We start from the raw sequence: 24,065 nt of genomic DNA on the forward strand, positions 1-24,065 counted from the left end.
TGGTACTGAAGATGGTGCTGGGGTGACGTACTCACACGTGGGGTGACCCGCAAATTGAAAGAGTATAAGTAAGGAGGGTCATTTCGTCTACCCGCATCGAATATTCTCCAGCCGGAAAAGGGGCCTAGTGGGGGTTGTTACGCTGGTGAAGTTCTTCTCACCCCCTCTTCCCTTTTTTTATCTGAAAAATAATAATAATTAGATCTATTGATACAAGTGGCTGCTTCAATTAATAATTAAAGGTGGTCATCACACTACCTACCTCGTTATGAATTCTGAAGCCTTTAATAAATGCCCTGGTAACCACTAATATCTCTTTAAGACCAATTTACCAAAATACTCTTCAAGTCCTTTGAAACCCTTCGAGGAAAGGATCACTATTATACTATTTGTAATAATTCAGGAGTTCATCCAAAATAACTAGTCCGAAAGTATTATTTGGATTCCTTAATTTTATATAAATATTCAAAATCTATTCAGCAAATAATCAATATAGGACTAAATATACATCTGCATGGATTCTCACATACTCTTCTCATTTAAGTCCTAATATGCTTGTTAGATTAAGAGTTCAAATCTAATCATAATATCATGATTGGCTCGTGGTCAGCTTTAAGAGATCTATGCTGTAGTGTCTTGTAGTCTATATAAATTATGAATAAGATTCGCTCTAATTGTTTGTAACAACGTAGGGCCTATCCAAAAGATAAGATGGTAGCTTCGCTTATACGAATTCCGAGGCCATGGGCATTTTTATGGTGACGTCGTAAAATAGAGGGCATAATTGGCCAAAAAGTACGGAGAGAATTGGTTGTTTTCGGGCATTTTGCGGTTCCATGCATTGCTTGAGGCCAAAAAGAAGCACAGCTTGGTGGGTAGCCAGGGGAAAGTAACGGTGAAGCTTGACGACACCCGCTTCTTAACGGTTGACACCCGGAAAAGGCATCATCTCTTACCAATTATGCGGGAGACACGGTGTTGTGCGGATTGGGTGTTTTAAGTTGGCGAGTTAACTAATTTCCCGAAATAAAAATAAAGCCGGCGCTCTTCTCCACCGTAAGAAAAAAAATATTTATCTATTTAAAAAAAGCTAAGTTCTACCCCTCTTTCTTTTTCCCGTGCAACGTCCTTCTTGCCGGGCCACGGCCTTTCGCCCCAACGGAGAAGTGGTGTCCTCCGCCCCGATTTCGCCCACAGGTTTCCTCCCGCCCACCTGCTCCTCGGATGCGTCGGAGCCCGCGAATTGCTGCCCCCCGTGGAGTTTTGTAGGGTTCCTCCTCCGATTCGATCGATTCCGTAGGTCTTGGGGAGTGCCACGAGCCTCGGATCTGCGGAAACGGCGAAGGATTGAGCTGGCGCGGGCTGGGTGGGCGGAATTCGGTCCTCGCTTCGAGATTTTAGGTAATGGCTGGGGTTTTTAGGGGTTTCTTGGTTTGGGTGCGGATCTCTAGGAAGTTTGAGGTGGTTGGACCTCGGAGGCGTGTTCACGGTGATTTGATCTGTGAATCCAGCTCCGTATGAGCCGATAGATATTGAAGAGTGGGGGGGATCAAGGTGGAGTTTCAAGAATATCTTTGTGATGATTTGTGAGGTTTTAGCATAACAAAGCAGAATCTCTGGATCTTTGAGCCCTTACATCTCAAACTTGAATGAGTTTTGTTGCTATCTGTATCATCACATCGGCAATAAGTTTTGAGTTCTGATCCTATCTTCCTGTCGATCTTTCTTTCAAACGGTATGAGTTCTTGATTATTTTGGACACGGAGCGCGTGAAGTTTGGGGAGAGTCTCTCTGTTCCCCTGGAGTTCCAAGATTTCAAGGTCTGGTGTTGATGTTGAGCTTGAAAGTTGGGAGATCAGACGAATCTTTTCCATCTGTCTTAATTAGGTGGTCGGTTCTTTCTTTGATGGAATATTTGGAAAAAATTCAGACCTTCTGGTTTAATACGTTTTTATGGCTTTAATTTTGTTGGGTCCTGCAGTCGTGTAGTCTTGGAATTATCGGCAGAGCCAGTGGATTTTGGAAACGGAGACAGTTGATATCTTGATGTTATCAGAGTCCACTTTTTTCAATACCTCAAGGTGAAAGATGGAGTAGCTCTGAGGAGTACAAGGAAGGGAAATGATCGATCAATTTGTCAATTTTGTGATTCGACCTCCTAGGTATATTTCTAGAACTTTCTCTTGATTAATCTGTAGTACCTTTTATTTCTTGCCATAATTTGATCTTTTAACTTCCTGACTCTTTCAGCTTACTGGACTTTTCTACTTACATGTCTATGTCTATATCCATTTGTGTATGTCCGTGCACACACACAAGCACACACACACGTGTGTGTGTTAGTTGAGCTTGTTAAGTAATTTTATTAACTAATTGTACGAATGCTACATTTGGATGCATTGTAAGAGCTTATTTTATCCTCTCTCTCTCTCTCTCTCTCTCTCTCTCTCTCTCTCTTAAAGAGACTGATTTCTATACTAGAGTCTTGCTTGCGCCATGCTTGTGAGAAGTATTATGAACAGCTATAATTCTCCAATTTTGGGAGGTACACTTTCATTATTTCTTCACCTAGGAGCCTCCACCTTCGAGCTTCCTTAAGGTCAACTTTGATGGGTCTGTCTCGGACGGAGGTACGAGAGGAGGTGCGGGGTTTGTTATCAGAGATGCCAGGGTGGTGGCAGCAGGTGACTGTCAGCTATTCAACGTCTCGATTCCCGATGCAAAGTTGAGGGCTGCTTGGGCAGGCCTTCGACATGCCTGACTAGGGTTGCGAGCCCGCTTAGTCATCCTGGAGGGTGACTCGGCCACGGTTATTAGCTGGATCCGGGGTGGTTCGAGGGGTACCGACGGCGACTACCCTCTGCTTTGAGACATCTGGGCCATGACGAGAGATAGGGGGCCTTTCAGGCCAAGCATGTATTCCGTGAAGCTAATGGAGCTGCGGATTGGGTGGCCGTCTATGTGGCCAGCCATGCTGGTAGTACCTTGTGGGCTGGGGATGGAGAGCTGCCCTGTGCGCTCCGAGATTTTCTATTTTCTGATTTTATTGGGTGCATTTGTACTCGTCAGGTATGAATCACCTGTTCCAGCAAAAAAAAAAAAAAACAAACAATCTGTAACCATTTCTTGTCCAAAGATTTTCATTATTTTCTTCGTCTCCTTCGTTATCACTACTGCATAGATAGCATATTCTGTATTAAGAAGCAAGTACTAAATAGTAACAGTGGTGTTTATCAATAATATTTCTGCTTCCATGATACTATAAATATTTTTTCAATGCAAATCAGCAAATGCAGTCAAACCGTATTGACGTATTCTCACATTTACCATACTTTGAATGTTGCATGTTTGTTTGGAATGTGACTATTGTTGGACAATGCTTTGGCTTTTCAACTACTTATATCCTTCTTGATATGGTGATATACAGGGCAGAATATGACCCAGACCAGTATTTATGGGAATCAGAATTCACTCTTGCAAGCAGAAAATTCAAACGTCTAGACTTGGAGGCAAGTACGGACATCAGTTATCGAGGTTTCTTCCGTCTTTCTGCAGTTCATGATGAGATGCTTATGGAAACTATGTCTAATACTTGCTGATTTTGACTTCTATCGAAATTTGACAGCTTACAAATGCAAGAGGTCACACCTTGCAGTGCAGTCACTATGTTCCATCTGATATCCCAGAAAACACTGCTCTTCCCTGTGTCGTTTACTGCCATGGAAACAGGTCAGAGATTGTTCTTGCCATTGTTTGCCCCCATATGCTTTTACCTTGCATGTATTGTTGCTCTAATGTGCTCCTGCTTGGTGCTGCATTTACGTTTTCTTTTAATAGGAAAAAGCATTCTATTCTTTGCTAAGATCTCTGGCACCAAATTTGGTGAAAAAATTGTCAAAATTGTGAGTTTTAAAAGCACAAGAAAAGGGAAAATGCTGAATTGTTATTTGAGTGTTTATTCCCTGATGTTATATCGTAATTATTTGGTTTTTGAATTTTTAAATATGTATTGTTGCTTCATGTAAGTGTTAGAGGAATGTTTAAGTGATCTGCATCTGACAAAATCCATGCCTGCCACCTCTTTTTGGCTCACTGACAATGCCATCTCTTGCAACATCATCTGTTGCAGTGGGGTCTGTACCAATGAGGGGTACAAATTTTGGTATGGTCAAAGGTGGTTGTGTCTATTTGACGTTGCTGTTACTAGTCCATTGCTTTCGTGATGAAATTTTATCCTTTGAGATGCTGAAGTGTGCTTGTTTCTTTGGTATTAACAAATGCAGTGGATGTAGAGCAGATGCAAATGAAGCCGCCGTAATCCTTCTTCCTTCAAATATTACAGTCTTCACTCTTGACTTTTCAGGCTCGGGACTATCTGGTGGTGACTATGTCAGCCTTGGTTGGCATGAGGTATCTTAATATCTTTCAATCCCTACTAGCTTGTGCTTACCAAGTGTTCTAACAATTCATTGCCATCAATGACTTAACCATCAGAAAGATGATCTCAGAATTGTCGTCTCGTTCCTGCGGAGCAATAAGCAAGTTTCTTGTATAGGCCTTTGGGGACGATCTATGGGTGCTGTCACAAGGTATATTCTTAATATGGTGGCCTTTAATTTTATCAGTGCTAAAATTATTTATTATGTATCTTTCTGCTTTTGTGAATCTTTCTCTGCCAATCTTCTGGATTATCTCATCCAGAGCTACGGATATTGTAATTGCTTTGTTTGGTGAGTAGTTTGTAGTTTGTAAATTATGTTCATTTAAGATAGAGATATCTGGCTTTTGAAATTAATTGTACTTAATATTGTTCCCTTCGGGTAATAAAGATTGTAATTCAAAATACTTATCTTTTACTTGCTCAACCTTTTACTCTTTTTGTTCCTTTTCTGTGTTAGTTATAGGAAACCTTGTGGGATTATGATTTGCATACACTCTAGTTTTGGTGTGAATCTACGTAGGAGTCCACTTATTTTTGCCATCAATTCAAGTTATTAGGCCATCAATGATACCCATCCTATATCTCTGAACAGATCCAATTTCTTACATAGAAGACATTCAAATTATCATATCTGACTGCAAACTGCTGGCTGATAATTTGATTTCAGAAGATCCTTGCTTACTATTGAAGCCTTACTCTTGTGAATGCAATGCAGCCTTCTTTATGGTGCAGAAGACCCCTCTATTGCTGGCATGGTGCTGGATAGTGCATTCTCTAATTTATTTGATCTAATGATGGAGCTTGGGGATGTTTACAAGATTCGGCTTCCCAAATTTACGGTATGCTGCAGCCCCTGTCCCCACCCTTTCTTTTCCTGCCACCCAGAAAGAAAGATTTCTTGTAAGCTGCTGTATGGATTGACAAAGTAAATTTGTAGCCATCATTTTTGTTCTGACGTGACAAATAATATTAATGTAGACACCCCTAGTTCTATATGTCGTTCTAAATGAATTAGTGCTTCATTGTGTGCTGGGTCCTTGTAAGACTAATAGCTGAAGCTCCTGGCTTTTGCAAAATCTATGGTGGCTGCAGATCAAATAAGGGACTGTAATATTAAAACTCGTTTCATATTCTTTATGGTCATACCTCAAAATCACTTTAAAGAATATATCAATAATCATTATCAACAAGTTTTCTGCCATCTTTTGATTGTTGTTGCCTCTACTTCCCGAAGATGGGTAGTATCAGATCGATGTAATTTTAGCATAGTCTTCATTGGCGTTCCTTGTTTTCAGATCATTGGGCACAAAAACAGGACTCTGATGAGCAGTGTCCTAGTTGGCCTTTGCTACTGTGTCCAGGTTATATTAGTTACTTATCCTCCACTTTTTCCTCAACTAGTGGAATTTGTAGACCCTTTTAAACATGCATTTAACTCTGACTCTAATTATCAATGTTCTGAAACCTGGCTGGCATACCATCTTGTTTTGGTGTCTGGGTCACATCTCAATAGTTCAATCGTAGGTCAACCAGAGGTCAACCCATTGGCCTGTAACATCTAAAATAAACAAAATAAGTACATCTTTAAAATAATAAAAGTGTTCTAAAAGCACAAAATTATGAACAGATACGGAAAAAAATACAGTGATTTTAATTTTATTACATACGTAACATCTAATACCATAAAAATGGCTGGATCTTACCACTTATTTTTGCCCAAGAAAAAGGAGATATAATATTATCTATTACCAAACATACGGAACAAGTAACTTAAGATGACAATGATGATGAATGGAATTCAGTTTGGACAAGTTTTTAAATAGTTGAGATTAGATCCTAATCCTCAAGCGTAAAATAATGATATTTTTATTTCTTTTTTATTCGGCGCCCTTGAAGTGGTTGACCCACGCGGGTTGAAACTGGATCACCCGGGCTGGTCAAGGGTTGAACGACCCATGTCAACAGGTTGAATGGGTTTTCAGATATATGGATTTGGGTTTGACGAGGCCCATGCAGTCTTCCAGGTCCAAAGTGGGCAGGTTGATCCTGTTGACCTGCCCTGGTCTTAAAACATTGCTAATAATGGTCAAAGTTTACCTAATATATGTGGATATCCTCATGTCTCTATGCACAATTATGTGAATGCAACCCTTTCCATGGATCATCAGTTTTAACCATATGATGTTTTCTAATGTTTAACCTAAATGACAAGCCTTTTACAATTTGTAAGTAGGTGACTTTCTCAACCAGAACGATGGTCGATCAAAGTTTGAGAACAGTTGGCCTTTAGCCTATTGTCGACCCATTTGTGGCTGGTGCAGAGATTTTGGCCAAGGCATCTCAACATATTATGTAAGGCTAATTGTGGGGTACGAAGGTCTAGCCTTGACCTTATTGGCCATTTCATTTGAGTGCATGCACCCGGGAGGCCATACTGTATGGTTCCCCCGTAATGGAAGTATTTGAATCAAGGTTTTAAACTTGGTTCCAGTTTTTGGCTTTGGTCCCCTTGCTGCAGTTTCAATATTGGCAGTTTGTTCTGATTTTTGAATTTTTGGTCAAAAATTAGAACAAAATCCAAACAATAGAGAGAGTAACATAAAAGTAAATTCAAAGTAAGTTATTTCACATCATTTTATTATGTTTTGAGTTATCCAGGATTTTAATTTGTGTATTGGATTATTTTAAGCTAGGACCCATCTACACATATTTCAATTTAATAACTCATTTATACAAAAAAGATCCATTTTATGCTTGTTTCATTTTATTTCATTTTATCTTTCATACTATATCCAAAAAAAGAGAAAAAAAATAATCAAAGGAAGATACCAATTTTTATTGCTTTCTTTTGAAAAGAAAAATAGAATTATATCATGCTTATTTATTTAGAAAAATATTTTAAAAACTATAAGATTTCTTTACCTCTTGAATCTCTATCTGTGCTGCTGCTTGATTTGTGTGAATCTGGTGCAATGTCAGCAACAAGGAGAGAATGGACCGAGAAGATTGTTGAGTTGCTATCACTCTTGAGGTGGTAAAAAAAGGGTTGAGTACATTTCAATCCATCTTCCCCCACCCCACTTTCCATGATCAAAAGGAGACAAGTTGGGAACACTGATGTAATGTCACTAATTGTTCATGCTCCCCTCCCCCCAAGATTTTGCAATATAATAACAGGTCTCCCCTCTCCCCAAACAGTCCACTTTCAAATCAGAGATGCACAAATCTCTACATGTTGCAATGCCGTATTAGCTTAAAAAAATGGTGATTTGAAGGTATGTGTGCCTGTGTTGAGGCAGTAATGATCAAACACAATTCACATGATGTGTTCATGTCTTGAATTGTATCAGCCCTACCAGAAGTAGCCAGGAAATTAAACATATGTACTTGTTAAACATTAAAAAAACAGCAGTTTTGGTCTGTTTCGGCCGAACTGGCTGATACCAACTGAAATATTTGGTCACTATTGGATCAGTCTTGGTCAAAAAGTTTTGGTTTCAGACGAAACTTAAAATCTTTGTCTGCACAAAGATAAAATTCTAGGTTTAGTATGTGAAGTGACCTTCATCAATGTGAAAAATATGACCAAGTAGCCAAATTGATCATAACATTGATGACCTTGTATTCATCCTATATATAACCTGTTAATGAATCTGGAAAACACGACCTCTTAATTACATTCCATGGGATTAGAGTGGAGCCCTTTAAATTTTACAGTAGTCTCCAGTTGTGGCGTGATACTCTAGGGCTGTGATTCCACAAATAGAGAATTGATAGGCCAACTGTCCTAAAATCTGTAGCAGGTGTATCTGAGATAATATGAATTAAGATCAATAAATGAGATATTTGGACATATAAAGATCTTTGATTAATGGGTATTGATGGCTAGATCTTGGTTTGGAGGCCAAGCTGTGTGGGTCAAGGGCTGTGGTCAGGCTTCCAGAAGGGTGAAGACCGGGGCATGTTAGGAAGTGGGTGCAGGTTTAAGTTTCTATGGAATTTTAGAAGCGGGTATGTTACCGTAAACTGAAGTTTCCTGTTGCTACGTGCTGATTATATGGAAGAACCACCAGGTCCAAAAATAAATTGAAACATTTTTGGAGCTAAATTAACTTAAAGGTTTGGTTAAACCATAACTTAATGTGGGTAACTCTTATTCGTGTACTCATTATAGTGTTAATTGGATACATTTGCCACTGGTACATGTCCAACCAAGGTATGCCATCTTGATACCCGGCTCCATATCGGTGCTACCCTGTTACTAATCAGTATGTCCGGTACGGGGGCTGGTTCGGTGTACTAAGTATCGATACACCCTTCATACCATGTACTAGTTCATTATTACTACGGTATGGTATGCTTCGTACCGGCTAGTATGGTATGCTCCGTATCGCCCGATATGGTATGATATACCTTGTGTCTGACTAAGTCATCTTTAATATCATCATGTGAACATGTGAAAACCTTCACATGCCATACTTGTTTGCAAATGTTATATGCTGAATAATCATGTGCACTGCATGTGCTATGGTTTAGCTTTGATTATATTCTCTACGTTGTAGCATGAACTTACAGAGTGTCTATAAGTTACATGGTTTTACTGGTTTTCTTTTTAAGAAAATAATACTTATGTTCAATTTGTGATGAATAATACTGCTATGATATAGTAATAGTAAAAAATCCCTGCTTGTGAGTCACGCCGTGGTTTTTTCTTTTAACCACAATATTCCATGTTCTATATGAATGTCATGAATTGGATGGTCTGTATGGAACACTTATTGTGGAAGACATTCTATATATAATCTTTTTGTGCTGTCGGATGTTTGGCTGCTATCTTTGTTTCCAAAAGAGGCTCATTAAGGGTGCATAGAATGGCCGAAATGCTCTGCTCTATATGTGATCATCTGTTATCTCTGTTTAATTCTCTCAGTATAGGTAGCTTTCAAGGGTTGTGAAGTTATTAACGCTTATAGAAGCATAGTTTCCATTTTTCAATTCACTAATAATATATTAAAATCAATGAATATGACAGCTATTATCTAAGGAAGTATTCTACTTCTATAGATGTCTTACTTTATGTGTAGGTTATAATACTTAATGCTGAATCTGAGTTTCCATGATTTGATGCTTATTTTCATAGTGTTTGTATTTGTTAGCTACGCAATTCTATACATTCTTGCAGCATCTTGATCGTTGATATGAAATGTCTGCCCCATCAGGTCAAAATGGCTGTTCAGTACATGCGGCGTGTTATTCAGAAGAAGGCTAAATTTGACATTATGGATCTGAACACTGTGCAGGTTTGGTTTTATGGAGTTTTTTTGTACTCCCTTCTAAAATCAACTTTTCCTATAATATTCATGTTATGTCACACAACAGTTTAAATTAAAGAAAATAAAGACAAAAACATATTACTTTCTTGCATAGAGATGGTGGTTTCTTTGATAAACTTGAAATCTGGCCTAGTGCAAGTGTTCATTAGGTTTCAGTTCGTCTGAACTGTGTTGTAGCCCATCAGGCTCCATATTAGAGGGGGAGTGGAGGAGGAATAAATTGTCTCTTATTGATTATAATTTTTCATTGGCTGGTTGTCTCTTGTTAATTGTAAACCCTTATTGATTGCACAATCTTAAATTGCTTCCTACATCTTTTTTATGGTATTATTCCCGAGTTGTGGGACTCGTGCAATAGGATTATCTTCTGCCTGTACTAGTAAATTTAGATCCATAGTTTGCAAAGTTCAACTAAATACCTACGTTCATTCTGTTTGTCTACAGTTTGCACCAAAGACCTTTATTCCAGCATTATTTGGGCATGCTTCTGAGGACATATTTATTAAGCCACATCATTCTGGTCTTATTTACCAGGCATATGCAGTAAGGCATCATTCTCTACTTGAATTAGAATAGTTTGATTTGACAGTTTTATCCCACAGAGCTTGCAGTTATATTCTGAATGTAGGATGTGAATATTGTATAAAAATGTGCATGTTAATCAATTTATCTATTTGCGGATTATTATGCAGGGAGAGAAGAATATTATCAGATTTGAGGGTGATCACAACTCCCCTAGACCAGAATTTTATTATGATTCTGTTTCAATTTTCTTTTACAATGTCCTTCATCCCCCTCAAATCCCTATAACATGCTCAACTAAGCCGGAGAGGTACTATGGTTTAGGAGGTCTGAAGATTGCTGCTGGTACAGATGAGGTGATTTCCAGATTCTTGTATATTAACATGACTCCTTAAAAGGTCGCACAACTGCACGGGATTAAAGCTCTGCGCTAGACTGAATGTTGGAAATCAAATTTGTAGTTATGCATGTATCTGTTGGTTTCTTTCACAAAAAAAAGACATGTATCTGTTAGTTAATTGTGATAAGCTTTGAGATATAAAGTCACCTGCTATGGTCTTTTCCCAATCTCATGTTTTTGATAGTGAATGATGTACAATTGAATTGTATAATTAGGTGTTTGCAAATATATTGACTGTGTTACTGTCTGCAGAATTTATTGTACGAGATCATTACTGGTCTCCGTGCTGCTCGCTCCAATGCAGCAAATTCCTCATCAGCTCCTCCTAGCAATCCAAATGGTGCAGGACCAATCTCCTTGACTTCTATAGCATTGATATGTAACTTTCACTTGGTATTATTATCTGTTCCTCAACAATCATGCGGTTGCATTATAGGTTCAACCACAAAATCAGTAGTTGAATTGCTATCGGAAAGTGTAGCTAATATGTCGTTAAATAATGAGCTGGTAAGCTGAAAGCCCCAGATTTTCTTCATCAAGTCAAAATTGGTATTCTATTCTTATTTGCCATTAATGCAGGATTTTTTCCTTGATCATGAGAATACTGATACTGGAATTGGTGAGACTAGTGCGCAACAATCCCATTCGCAGGTAATTATCTATATCCTTGCTATTCAGAGATAGTTATTGCTAGCAATCATTTTATTATTGAATTATCGACAGTGTACTTTTCACTGGCATCCTCTGCATTCCACTGGTGTGCGATGTTTGTAGTTGATTATTTACTTGTTGGTCTTACATCGTTATTTATATGTTGGAATGCCCAAAACTGTAAGTTTAGTTTTCTGGAAAGAAATGATGGCATATGATCTAGGAGATAGTTGGGGACTCAGATTTCAGTTTGTTTACAAGTAGTCAAGAACAAGAAAGAATGTTTATTAAAAAAAGAACAAGAGGGAATAAATCAGTTGTTGTTTTGGACTTTGGGTGATAAATTGTCACCTTTTTCTTTTTTTCCCAATTAAAAAATCAATAAATCACTATTTGAGAACAATGAATATGTCTGTATTTATTTCTTTTATTCTTTGACCTGTGTGGTTGCTGATTAGGGAGGATTCAGATGCAGTAATTATCAATTTGTTTTATGGTTTAATGAATTTTGCCTGCTGGAGGAAAGCTACACTCTTATTTTATTTTATTTTATTTATTTTTTTGAGTAGAAGCTTTTGCAGGCGAGCCTAGTCTTTGGTTATCTTTTGTTTATAGCCAAGCAAGGTGGAGGGTTGACTTCGGGGTGCTTTTGAAGGGAATACATATATTTACTCTTATTTCAATATCTTTGGACATCTGTAACATTACAGGCGCTTTTTTCGATGGTCTATTACATCAAACAGAATTCTTTTTCAGTGTAGTTGCAGAAGTTTCCTAATTATGTTGCTTCTCTTTTACATGGATTGCATCTCTTTTGATCCATTTGTCTTCTATTTCTGCTCCCAATCTTGCTGTTGTTGATAAATAGTACAGATGTTTGGATATAATATCTTGCACTTTCAAACCCTTCTGATAGCCTTCTTCTAACTGTTTGCCAAAACTTATCATGTGCCCAAACACCTAGACAGATGGTCATCCATATGTATGTCTGTATGTATTCCAAGTTCTGTAGAAATTTTCTAATGCCAAATTTGTTACAGTCACCTATTTTTCTAAATATGCTATCATTTCCAGGATAAACTGAACGAGCAGAATGATGAATGCTGCTCGTATACAAGCTCAAACAGAGAGAGCTGGGGGAGGTGTTCATCTTTAGGGGGAGCAAGTGAGGGATCATCCTCAGCAGAGTGCACTGGAAGTTTGAACAGCAAAAACCAGGTCCTTCTTCCTTCCAATATGGCTCTTAAATTAATTTCAACCATTTTGGGCATCTTACATCAAAGGAAATAAAACACAAGCCATTTTCCTCATATTCTGTTCAAAATCCCCTTCTGAATACTTTCTTTTTAAATTTTATTTAATAACACTTTTTTGAAATTCAATGGCAAGTTCAACCTTTTTGATGCTTTAGATATTTTAGATATAATCAACTTTATGGATAAAATTTAATATTATAAAATCAACTGCATCTTAAATTTTTAGATCTGACCCTTAGTACTGAGGATATGGTTTCTTTTGTCAGCATATGACACTGAAGGCACTCGCAACGCCTCTGAGACGGATACAAGGGAAGTCATCTGCTGAGCTAAAAGAGAAGAAGGGCAGCCCAATATCTAAGAAACCAAAACATGAGAAGCTGGAGAAGTGGGAGACACTAAGCCAGCGCCTGCGACTCTGCTTTCTGGGTCGAGCCAACCACAAGCGACACCGATCATCTTAAACTACTTTAAACTTCGTCCCTTTGTATCATAAATGGTAATTCCCTGTGAAGTTTTTGATACGTCTCTTTCTCTCCCCATTGTTTCCCTTTATTTTTTAACCGGTGAATGTAACTTAAAATGTAAGTTGTATCTAGTTAACAAGTCTACTGAATCTGAGAAAAGTGATTTGACCTGAACCTACTGGCTTGAAGGTGGATCAGGCCAGCCGGTTAGGCTGAAACAAATGCCATGTAATGTGTTTGCAGTTTTGTTTCTGGTTCAGATCAAGACAAATCAGACCTGAGTTTGCCGGGCAGGAAGTTTGTGACCCAATCTGGAAGAGGAGTTAGGTAAAGTTTGAATTTATGATCTATGACCAGCACCGAGTGATCCATAAGATTGTTATCCATGAGATGAGGTTTGAGTCATGCAAATTAGCAGCTTTTGCACCCGTTTCAGACTACATCGCCTTATTTCTGATTGTTGGAAACTTAGATTAGAAAAAGTAGCATATAAGCAAGTACGATTGATTTCTTTCTTTCATTCTTTCTTGATTTAGATGTGATTGTTTCATTTATATAAGATAGTAGAATCCTGTGCCTAAGTAGGTGGTATATATTGTACCGAAAAAAAACAAAACAAAAAGAAGTAGGTGGTATTACAAGAGTAGCGGAAATAAAGCTTTCTGCCTTTGCTAAACGCAATCTCAGTAATGGTGTCATCTCAATATAACTGACACTCGCTTTAACAGTTACCAATCGTCGCTATGCTTAAAATAATAAGCGGCCATTATAATATTGTTTTGATGTAAAATGACAAATGATGATAAGAAAATAACAGCACCGTTACCGACAATTTTGTTTACTTAATAAAAAACTTCAGATGGTACAATTTTTTGGGAGAGATTTTTTAAAAAAGCCTAATTTTTAAAAATATTATTTTATTAAGAGAATAGTGGACATACCAAATAACCTTCTTCGGTTGTGTTACAGCAGTAGTCTATAACGTCTAGATGTTTTATTTTTTTTTTTATTCTGAGGATAAGGAATTAGGCCAAAGGTCTAATTCAGTTTTAAAAAACAAAATTTTAACGCCTGTTGCATCTTTCTCCATTCTTATATTTTTCTCCATTCTTATATTATTATAACGGCAGCTATAGCATTACTAAATGTGCCTCCCGTGGGACTTTCAGCTACCATCCTAAATAGTGCTGGAAATAATAAAAAACTATAATTGTGCTTTAGATAAAATGAAATATATGATATGAAATCCACCGTCAAGCATGATTGATTGATGGCATCCCCGTCCTTCCTCTCAAGTTCTTCTTTCAAATAGTTCGGTATTTCTCATTAGTCACATATCAATTCCATGACGCTAAAAAAAAAAAAAAAAATGAAATTCTTAAACTGCATCGCGTCGAGATGCTGTACGTAGCAACGCGGTCCTCACCCTCCCCACAGCTCGTACGCGTGTAAAGGCGGACGTGCCAAGCCCCAGCGTGCTTCTCACGCGACCCCACGGCCGTCCCAGAAGAGTGACTTAAACAGAGCGATGCAACTATGTCGTCACCATATTAAGCGCCACTTTTTTTTTTTTTTTTGTTGACGTAGCGCCACTTTCTTAACAACCACTTCACTACCACACATCACCCGATCAAATCCGTCTTATCCTCCATCGAACGGTCGAAATAATCTCACTTTTGGTCTTATTATCTGACGTGGCAATTTCTCAGGTGGAAAAATTCACTCGAAATTGCCGCAGTAGCCCGACTATTAAAATCTCGAAACCGCCCATTCCAGGGGAACGAGGCGGAGAGAACGGGAGAAAAGCCCTAGGGGGCCAGCCATCAGCACTTGACCTCTCCTTCATCTAATCGATTGGTACGATTATCTTCTTTGATCGATCTCGTCTTGTTCGATTGCGTTTGTATTGTTGGTGTTGTCTTGGCCGGTGCCGTGGATTCTTTGCTTGTTTCCGTCGTCTATCCTTTGATTTCTAGCGTTTGGGTGGGTGTTGTGAGGATTGGATGTGGCGGATTTCTTCTTTGGTCTAGATTCTGTGTGCTTTGAGACATGCGTCTGCTAATTGGGGATTTTTTTGATGGTGTTAGGATTTCCGCTGGCTTTCATTCAGAAAGCGTCTCTCTTTTCTGGTTTGCTTATATTAGAGTTCGATTTTATTGGGTATTTGTTCAAAAGATCGGATTTGTAGTGGGGGCTTACGAGTCTATGTTGTGATTCTTCGAACCGTTATCGGGATTTTGGAGCATGTCATGGAGGACGTTTTGCTTCATAAAATCAGCTTTTATTTATTTTTATGGAAAATAAAGATAACGTTTTGTTTATTCTTGTTGTGACACTTGGATAATAGTGGGTTATCTCTAACTGGATTTCAGTGGTTTTGATAGGGTTTACAGTTTTTGGTAGCCACAAATGGCTTCCAAAAGGATTCTGAAGGAGTTGAAGGACTTGCAGAAGGATCCTCCCACATCATGCAGCGCTGGTTTGTTCCCTTCCGTGCCCACTTCGTAGATGATACTAAGTTCTGGTCTTTAAAAAAAAAAATCCTTTTTCCTCTTCTTTCTTGTTCTCCTGTTTACACTTTAGCAGTAGATAAAATTGTTTCTTTTGATGATGGTAGAGAAAACATGGCTGAATGATGTCCTTATCGTTTCAATTTGATGATGGTTTTACCAATGATGCTCTTCGCTGACATTTATTTAAATTCCGAATGCTTTCTTTGGTTGAATGGAGAATTTGTACGTTCGTATGCCTGCTTGGAAAATAGGGACCCATGAATCTGGGCCCTTTAATAATATTGTATTAGACTGCTTGAAACATAGATTGAAGCAGGGAAAACTTATCCTTGCAAATTTTGTCTCAACTGGTGGTTGGGCTCAGTTATATCTAGGGTACTACTACTATGTTTATGATGTATTCATCTGTGATGATCTTGTTATGTAAATTCTTTTTTGTGGTAGTTGATTGCGTAAGTTGTGAATTATCAGCAGTGATATGTGATATCAAATTGATATGAAAATTAGTTTTAACATGTAGATTTTTCCTTTGTCTTATATGTGAAAGGAGTTCTCTGGTTGCAAGACTGTGACAATGCATATGGTGGCAACTTGAGTTTCCATTAACCACTTTGCTGGATTTGTAGTAAGATCTTGCATTTAGTCATATAGATGATTTATCATGCTTAAAACCACCAGGTTTAATGTGCAGAAATTTCTAAATACAAATATATATGTATAAGGAGTTTTGGCTCATTTAATCATTTACACTTTTAGGACTAAGTTTATGGATTGCATAAGCATCAGAACTCAACAGGGCCCTATGATTCCCTTATCTGCCCTTTTGTATTACCAAGGCTTAGCCCTTGCTTTTAAATTTCATATGCTTGTGATAGATGAATTGCCTATTGGTATTTAGGAGGTGAATTATGTTTATGTTCTTTGTGGGCGGTATTACAAGAATTGGTGATTTGAGAAGTTCAACTTAGGCAATGATGGTCTGAAAGTTTCTAAATATGACATGAGTCAATTGGGTCACATTAATTAAAAAAAAAAAATAAATCCAACAGGTTATTGCTGAGAACTTCCAAAGTTATACCTTTTATCGTCTTTGACTTCTACATAAGATAGTAAATGTAATTGAAGGCAGTTTAATAGAATTTGGGTATGGTGTTTGATACAGAGAATTGCTTTGGGGTATACTTTTCTGACATTTCTGAGACTATGCTTGGCATGCCTGCATGCATAAGATCGATTTTATGAAGATGAATTTTAAGATGGATACCTGTGAAGTCATAAACTCTGAAGGATTTAGTTATATGGATCACATAGAGGTATTGTAGTTCTTGATTGATAATTACAGAATGTGCTGTTCCAGATTGAAGTTGGGCGGATTCCAAATTTCATAGGGCACAATTTTAGTCAGATCTAAAAAAGGTCCAAATTAAAATTTTTGAGGTACTGCCCAAGTTGGACATTTTGGTAGATTCAATATACACATACCTATAAACAAAAGAAAATCATATGTTCTGGAGACTTAATTATCCATGCATCAAGTTATCCAAAAATCAACCCACCATATTTTGCCGCTAAAGCTACTAACTGGGGGCAATTTGATGTGTAGGCAAGAGATCTCTGAAATGTTTTTTGTTTATAGGCATCCTAGACTTCGTAGATTACATTCAGTGGTTTATTTTAGCTCTAGCCATTGAATTGGTCATGGGTGTAAAGTCCTCTTTATGCCCTTCGTGTATTACATCCTTATTCACACATACATGGATTTACATGAGGATGGTCTAATAGAATTTAGTAGGGTCAGTTGATTATTGCTATGGATGCATTTTTACATGAATAGCCTCTTATTTTTATGAGTTTCCCTGGGTGATAATTATGGCTAGTTGGAAGTGGTGTTTAATATAATATTTCACAAAAATTAAGGGATCAGCGTAGAAAGATTGAGAATACTGTTATTCCCTTATATGACTTATTATTAAAACTACATTTTGACTATTCTGTGTTGTCAGGCCCTGTAGCTGAGGACATGTTCCATTGGCAAGCGACCATCATGGGACCTGCTGACAGCCCCTTTGCAGGTGGTGTTTTTCTCGTGACAATTCATTTCCCTCCAGATTACCCTTTCAAGCCACCCAAGGTGACTATTTTTTAATCACTTGATGACTATTATCAATTCACATGTATATATGTGGAGTGGCAAATCATTTTTAAATAATCACTTAGCTTAGAAAAAAAGAATCATTTTCAAAGAACTAATAGTATTTGTCACTTTCCAAATTACCCTGGCCATATTGCTCTTGGAGGTCGTATCCACTTTTACATTTTACCAGACATTGCTAGCAATTAGATGTTTTTTGGGTTAATGTTTCTCGACAAACTGATTTCTTCAGTTTTGCCTTGATTGTTGGAAAATGCAACCAGGGTACAAATTATACTATTTATAAAAAAATTTATCCATGTTTAAAAAGGAAAATTATTGAATTGTTGAGACCAAATTATTGGCTAATGATCAGCTGAGAACATTTTGATTTGCTGTAGAAAGGTTCTGCTCATCCATGAGGATGTATATCTAGATAAACTTTTGAGCGGAGTTTTCATCCAAACAAAAAGGTTTCATGCACATAAGAGGATGTGTGGTTATTTTTTTTAGTAGGTTGGTTCATGTCATTGGAATCATGCTCCTTGGGGAAACTTATGCCCTCCCTCTAATTTTTGTGGGGTTTAAAGTGGCTTGGCAAGAGAAAGGAGTGAGGTGGGAATGTGTATGGTTCTTTGTCTACTGACTTTGTGTTCTCTGAGCAAAACTATGAAAATGTTGTACCATTAGTGAGCCAACAATAGTTGATCTATTTAGCATTAGGCAAGGTCTGCCGAATCGGGCCGAACTGCTCGGTTCAGGCAGTACCGAACCGACCCAGTGCGAAATCGGGTCGGTTCGCTAATTGAAAACGGTTCTAACCCATACACTGGGTCGGTTCGCTAATTAAAAATGGTTTTGGGGACTGGTTGGCCGGTACCGGCTTGTACCTGTCGGAATCGGCATGTACCTACCGGAACCGGTCGGTTCGCACCGAGTCAGGGAGCAATGTGGCAATAATGCCATAGTGGCCTGCTGGGGACTTTAAAAGCCCCTTCAGCAGCATTGGAAAGGCTCGAGCTTCCCCTTTCAAAAAAATTTACAAACAACACCGATTCAAGCTATCAGAAGGAACAGTCAAGGCTAAATAATGTGTGTTTCCTCTCTTCTATCTTTTTTTGGGGGGATTTGAAAAAATAGCTCTAAATTACAAAATAAGATTCGATTTGGGCTTATTTTTTTATATGTTGTAGATCTATGGACGGTGTACACACTAACATAAGAGGAGATTATTAACATAGTACAACACGGTTCTTTTCAGAGACCAAATTATTTAGAGAGGACAACGATAGCTTTGGAGTGCGAGGAGTTGTCGTTAGTAAGACAAGTATAAATTCAGGTATGTTATACATCAGAAGGATATTTACCTGGTGTTAGATAGTTACTAATATGGTACTATCTTATATCTATTTTTCTTCAATAATTTTGTAGCTGAATGGTGGATTCATTTTAGGCTGTCCGCGAAAAATCTTAAGCGGATAGATATCCGGATTCTCTTCCAGACGGTCTTTTTGAGTGGCTGTGAGCGCAACTGATCCACCTTTGCCATCATCCACAACAAGCAGAGAAACCGTTTCACACAAAAGCGCCTTAACGATCTTGTATATGTTCACTGCAATCTGAGGTTGAGGCTAAAATGCATTCAGAAGAAAGTAGAACTCAAGTATGCAGATCCGGTCCATAGTGCTTTCGTTGATGATGAGAATGATCTTATGATTGGATGGCTTGTGGGCCAGCAGCAGGAATCAGAGCTTGACGAGCCAGGATCGCCTCCACGATCGGTCAGTTTCGTAGCTAGCGGGGCTAGGATCGATGCAGAGCAATGGACCGAGCGCAATATTTTACGCATTATTACGACTGATCAACCACAGCTACAAGAGAGCCAGTCACCACATGACTCATTGTTCGAGACATTCTCTTAGAGATACGATCGAGAGATGCTTAGATGAGGCCACTACGCAATCCGGTCGACGTGGTCAGGAGGATGACATAGCCAGACAGGGAGAGGTCGAAGGTCAGAAGGCAGTTGCCTAGCACACTAAAAAAGAAAAACAAAAGGCACCTGCAGCCCTAATGGAGAGTGTCGAGAAGTCTTGGAGCAACATTGATGACAGTTCTAGTGGTCGTGGATCTGCTGGCCATGGAGAGAGTGGAGAATGGGACACTGTTCGTGAGATAGCCGCAAGGCGTTCTTCGATACATCGGCGAGTTCCAATTTATGCATGCTATACAGGATAGAGACCACGATGCATAATCTAGTAGAGTGCGCGAGGATACGATTGCATATAAAAGACAGGCTCCTCGAGGTCATTCAGGAAGACATGATGCAGCTATAGATGATCTCGCACGTGGTGTAGGATCCATAAACATATCAGATTTCAAGTTGTATGCTGGATCCTATTACCTGCAGCCACATACAACTTATGATCCATATGGATACGGATATGGATATGGTGCATCTGAGGCATCTTTCGGTGGCTACTATCTTACTTAGTTCGAGGCATTTTGCGAGTCGGATTTTGCTGCCAGTATATTCGGATGGGTCTCTCCACAGTCGTATTATTAGTTAAAGGATATCTTTTAGAGTTAGAGCTTCAGCGAGAAATTCGAGAGTGCTTATAATCTGGCGCGCATTCCTTATAAGATGGACGTACAAGACTACAACGTCGCTTGGTTAGAAAGGTGGGTTGATGTGCCTCCTGACTGTGCTGACGATTTAGTTATTTACGAGAGGCATCACCACTCGACCTGATTTTAGATATTAGTATGTATGTTGAACTTTAAATGTATGTAATTGATTGTATTATTTTTTTAATTTTTATGTCACCACTTGATTTGAGGATATTTTATGTTTTATTATTTTAAAGTAATAAGATGCATCATCTAGGTTGAACCAGGATCATAGAAACATCAAAAAAAATCAAAAAAATAAGAAAACATCAATCAAACATTAAATTAGACTTAAATTCATAGAAAAAGTTTGAAATGAGGGATTACCAATTAAATTTTTTTGAGAACTCAAAAAAAAAATTAGGGCGTGCCAGTCCGTGAACCAGAATGCCCTATCGGTTCGATTCGGCACCGAACCGTACTGGGGCTGACCGGTACAGGTTCCGATAGCGGATCGGCGGACCTTGGCATTAGGTATTACCTTCCTACCCTTGTGGGAGTACATTTGAATTGGGGCTTATTACGGGAAGGTGATCCCTCACTGCACAACTTTTTTGCATCTCAAGTTATGCCAAAGCTTACAAATGCTGGCAGAACTCAATATCTGTAGTGCTGCAGGCGCTGGCAAATGCCCAAATAATTTTAGGATTTGCAAATATGGAGGATGTCTAGATAAAGCTGATGGTCAAATGTCAAAACCTTATAATATCACACTGGTTCAGACACCAGTCTTGGTGAACATTTCTGTTTTACACATAATTCCTGTATGGTGTGCCTAGTGTTGAAATTTTTTCAATGTCCAATCATGTTACCTTGTGCACTATCACCTGATTGTTGGAAAGGCTTAAATAAGGTGGTGATGAAGTTTTGAGGGTTGGAGGAGGCTGTAAATCCTATTTTCCTAATTGTGGAGGATATTGAAAATACCATTTTACTGGATCCTATTATCCGTAATTTTGAGGATTGAGTCTTGTCTACAACCTCCTATGATCCCTCATACTTCTCTTACTGCGACTTCCACTACCTGACAACTCTCCCATCGAGTGAGGATTGTAATTAAGTGTATGAAAACGGAAGTGAGTGCCTCAAAAAAAAGAAAGAAAAAAAAGAAAAAAGAAAACAGAAGTGAGATTACATTTTCACCTGGCAGGTGCAGGCCTCACATGATCATGAATTTGCCAAGTAATAACGAAAATCAAGTTTGTTTTCTGTTGATTTCTCCATTTTTATTCTATTTTTGTTGCAATTTTTGCCAGTCGGTCACAATCCTTACATGTTGGTCGTGAATTTTCCAAGCATTATTGCTCACTGAGGGCCTGTTTAGTACAGCCCAAGAAGAAAAATGAACTAGACTGAACTACATGTCTGATGAATTCTTTCTTTTTTAAAATTGTTTGTAAAATGTTTAGAGCTTTTGGAAGCAAAGTTTTATTGCTTTCAAAAAAAAATGTGAAATTAAAAGAAAGGGTTAGCAGAAGTGCTGTGCAAATGCTATCTTCAACACCAATCTCCATTTTATATTTCACTAATTTGTAGAGAAACAAAAACACAAAAACAACAATGATGCTAAACAAACTCTGAATTTGTTTTATATTGAAGAGTACATGCAGAATACTAAATTCCATCTTCAGGTTTCCTTCCGCACCAAGGTCTTTCATCCAAATATCAACAGCAACGGTAGTATTTGCCTTGACATTCTCAAGGAGCAGTGGAGCCCAGCTCTTACTATCTCAAAGGTAATTTTTAATATTTAACTAATCTTCCTGTCTTTTCAAGAAGCTTGAAATCTAGTTTTAGTTTCCTATATAATTATGTGTTTGAAAGCACCTTGACTATTGGACCTTTTGATATTTGATACAAAATTGAGATGACATTGAGGAAGCATGATTTTGAGTGTCCATGAAGTGATAGTAGTTTATCCAGTCAAGAACTGTGTTCAGTGGGTTCAACATTCGCTGCCTTTCAGAATGCACTGCAAGATGGCAGGACCAGGTTGAATTGGCTTGTAGCAGCTGCCATGTTGGAATTATGGTTCTGCTGTTGTCTTTCTATTGATAGGTCTTATAATTTTACGCTCTCCATGATCTTGCTTTGAGCCTATGTACGTTCTTAAAATTGCAGGTATTATTGTCCATTTGTTCACTTCTGACGGATCCCAACCCAGATGACCCACTTGTGCCGGAGATTGCCCATATGTACAAGACAGACAGAGCCAAGTATGAGTCCACCGCTCGCTCCTGGACCCAGAAGTATGCCATGGGTTAAAAGTCTGTGTGTGTGCCAGATTCTATCTGTGGGGCACCAAATAAGGATAAAGTCTGTCGTTTGTGGACTAATGACATGTTAAGGTCGTTAAGCATGTGGTGAAGAATATGTTGTCCTTCGTGTATTGGGTTGTTTTTTCTTGATAAAGTTTAGACTGAAGCCACTTTCGAACTCGATTATGGTTTTCGTTTGCAGTGTTCTATTAATATAGTTTATATTGTCCTTTGTGTATTGGGTCGTATTTTCTTGATAAAGTTTAGACTGAAGCTGCTTTCAAACTCGATTATGGTTTTCCTTTGCAGTGTTCTATTTAATATAGTTGTGTAGGTGTCCAAGGACACTCTTTGGTAATCTGGTGGCTGGATGTCTCATCTCTATGATTAATGTTGAAAGAAAACATCAATACATGGTTGCAGATGTTGCCTCTCTTCCTTCATCCTGTGACATTAATATTGAAATTCCATCACATTATGACACTCTTGCCTCTTGGTAGATTTCTGAATATAATTGATGTTATCGGACAAATTGGTCTTCCAAGTCAAGCAGGTTGCCCCAAAGGAACTCCAGTCTCCTGAAAGACATGACGAAGCTACCCCACAAACTGCAACGATGGTTTCCAGACCAGTGGGAGAAACTGTTGGATTGTGACAGTATTCAGCAATCTCATGGCAGGAAAGTTGGATTTAAATACTCATGCCATGCATTTTAGAGCTACCAACAATGGATAGCAGACTACTTCAGAATCGTGCATGGTGACAGTTTGGTGCAAGTGCATCCACCAATTCAAAATTAATCCACATTAACCTGGTTTGATGAACCAGATGCCTTGATAGCGCGATACTGGACTGGAACTGCATGGATTTAGGGGGGTAAGATCTGGGGGGAGATAAAAGAGTATACAGGATAGAAAGGACTGGTGTGTATCCATTTCATGGGAAATCAGATGATCACACGAGTCAGAAATACACACTTCCCGGCACACGCATTGCACGTACCAAGTTCTGGTAGATATTTGGAAGGGCCTTATAAACATTCCTATTGCCGTTGGGAAGCCATTTTGTCCGCTGATGTGTGGCATCATGCCTGAGTAAAAGTTGTATGGAGTGATGGGGTAGGCTAAGGGTGCAATACTGATGGTAAATCTGGTGCCTTCATAGAAGTCTTGTGCGAAACCTACATGTCATGTACTGCATTAATAACTCGTGTATCATGAGAGAGTTGGCCTTCCAATTTCCACAAAGGCTATGCTTACTGAAAGCTTACATATATTTTTTTTTACTACAAAGAAAGATGTTTCTTCTTAGATGAAAATATCATGCTGAATATGTTTTCCTTTTCCTTCAGAAAGGGCTCAAAATCAGTACATGCACCATGGTTGCTGTTTCTGAATTTAAAAATTGACTCCACCTGGAGACT

General features: G+C 38.4%; 2 protein-coding genes and 1 long non-coding RNA gene across 14 annotated transcripts; all 3 read left to right on the plus strand.

Moving 5' to 3' along the window:
• The first annotated feature begins 1,096 nt into the window (after positions 1 to 1,096).
• On the plus strand, positions 1,097 to 13,363 carry LOC103702352. Of its 10 annotated transcripts, none has more exons than XM_026802707.2 (14): positions 1,097 to 1,890; positions 1,982 to 2,162; positions 3,428 to 3,509; positions 3,626 to 3,729; positions 4,284 to 4,410; positions 4,495 to 4,589; positions 5,157 to 5,280; positions 9,661 to 9,741; positions 10,219 to 10,317; positions 10,467 to 10,652; positions 10,949 to 11,203; positions 11,276 to 11,347; positions 12,422 to 12,565; positions 12,870 to 13,363. In XM_026802707.2, the coding sequence occupies exons 2-14, from the start codon at positions 2,122 to 2,124 to the stop codon at positions 13,065 to 13,067; spliced, it is 1,608 nt and encodes a 535-aa protein (XP_026658508.1). In that variant the 5' UTR covers positions 1,097 to 1,890; positions 1,982 to 2,121; the 3' UTR covers positions 13,068 to 13,363. The 10 variants fall into 10 exon arrangements, with proteins under 10 accessions (XP_026658508.1, XP_008782972.1, XP_008782967.1 ...); XM_008784750.4 differs by having other exon boundaries at positions 1,097 to 1,887; positions 3,428 to 3,534; positions 4,364 to 4,410; XM_008784745.4 differs by having other exon boundaries at positions 1,097 to 1,887.
• Positions 13,364 to 14,798: 1,435 nt separating this feature from the next.
• Positions 14,799 to 22,930, plus strand: LOC103702351 (ubiquitin-conjugating enzyme E2 28). 3 transcript variants are annotated; one of them, XM_008784741.4, is made up of 5 exons: positions 14,799 to 14,927; positions 15,455 to 15,549; positions 17,587 to 17,714; positions 22,016 to 22,120; positions 22,506 to 22,930. In XM_008784741.4, the coding sequence occupies exons 2-5, from the start codon at positions 15,480 to 15,482 to the stop codon at positions 22,647 to 22,649; spliced, it is 447 nt and encodes a 148-aa protein (XP_008782963.1). In that variant the 5' UTR covers positions 14,799 to 14,927; positions 15,455 to 15,479; the 3' UTR covers positions 22,650 to 22,930. The 3 variants fall into 3 exon arrangements, with proteins under 3 accessions (XP_008782963.1, XP_008782965.1, XP_008782964.1); XM_008784743.4 differs by having other exon boundaries at positions 14,830 to 14,927; positions 15,464 to 15,549; XM_008784742.4 differs by having other exon boundaries at positions 14,837 to 14,927; positions 15,443 to 15,549.
• LOC113462428 lies at positions 17,721 to 20,306 on the plus strand. The gene is made up of 2 exons (XR_003384735.2): positions 17,721 to 19,053; positions 19,146 to 20,306. It is a non-coding gene; the product is annotated as an uncharacterized LOC113462428 (long non-coding RNA).
• Positions 22,931 to 24,065: the final 1,135 nt, after the last annotated feature.

The sequence above is a fragment of the Phoenix dactylifera genome, chromosome 7 (genome assembly GCF_009389715.1).
Source record: "Phoenix dactylifera cultivar Barhee BC4 chromosome 7, palm_55x_up_171113_PBpolish2nd_filt_p, whole genome shotgun sequence".
Classification (NCBI taxonomy): Eukaryota; Viridiplantae; Streptophyta; class Magnoliopsida; order Arecales; family Arecaceae; genus Phoenix; species Phoenix dactylifera.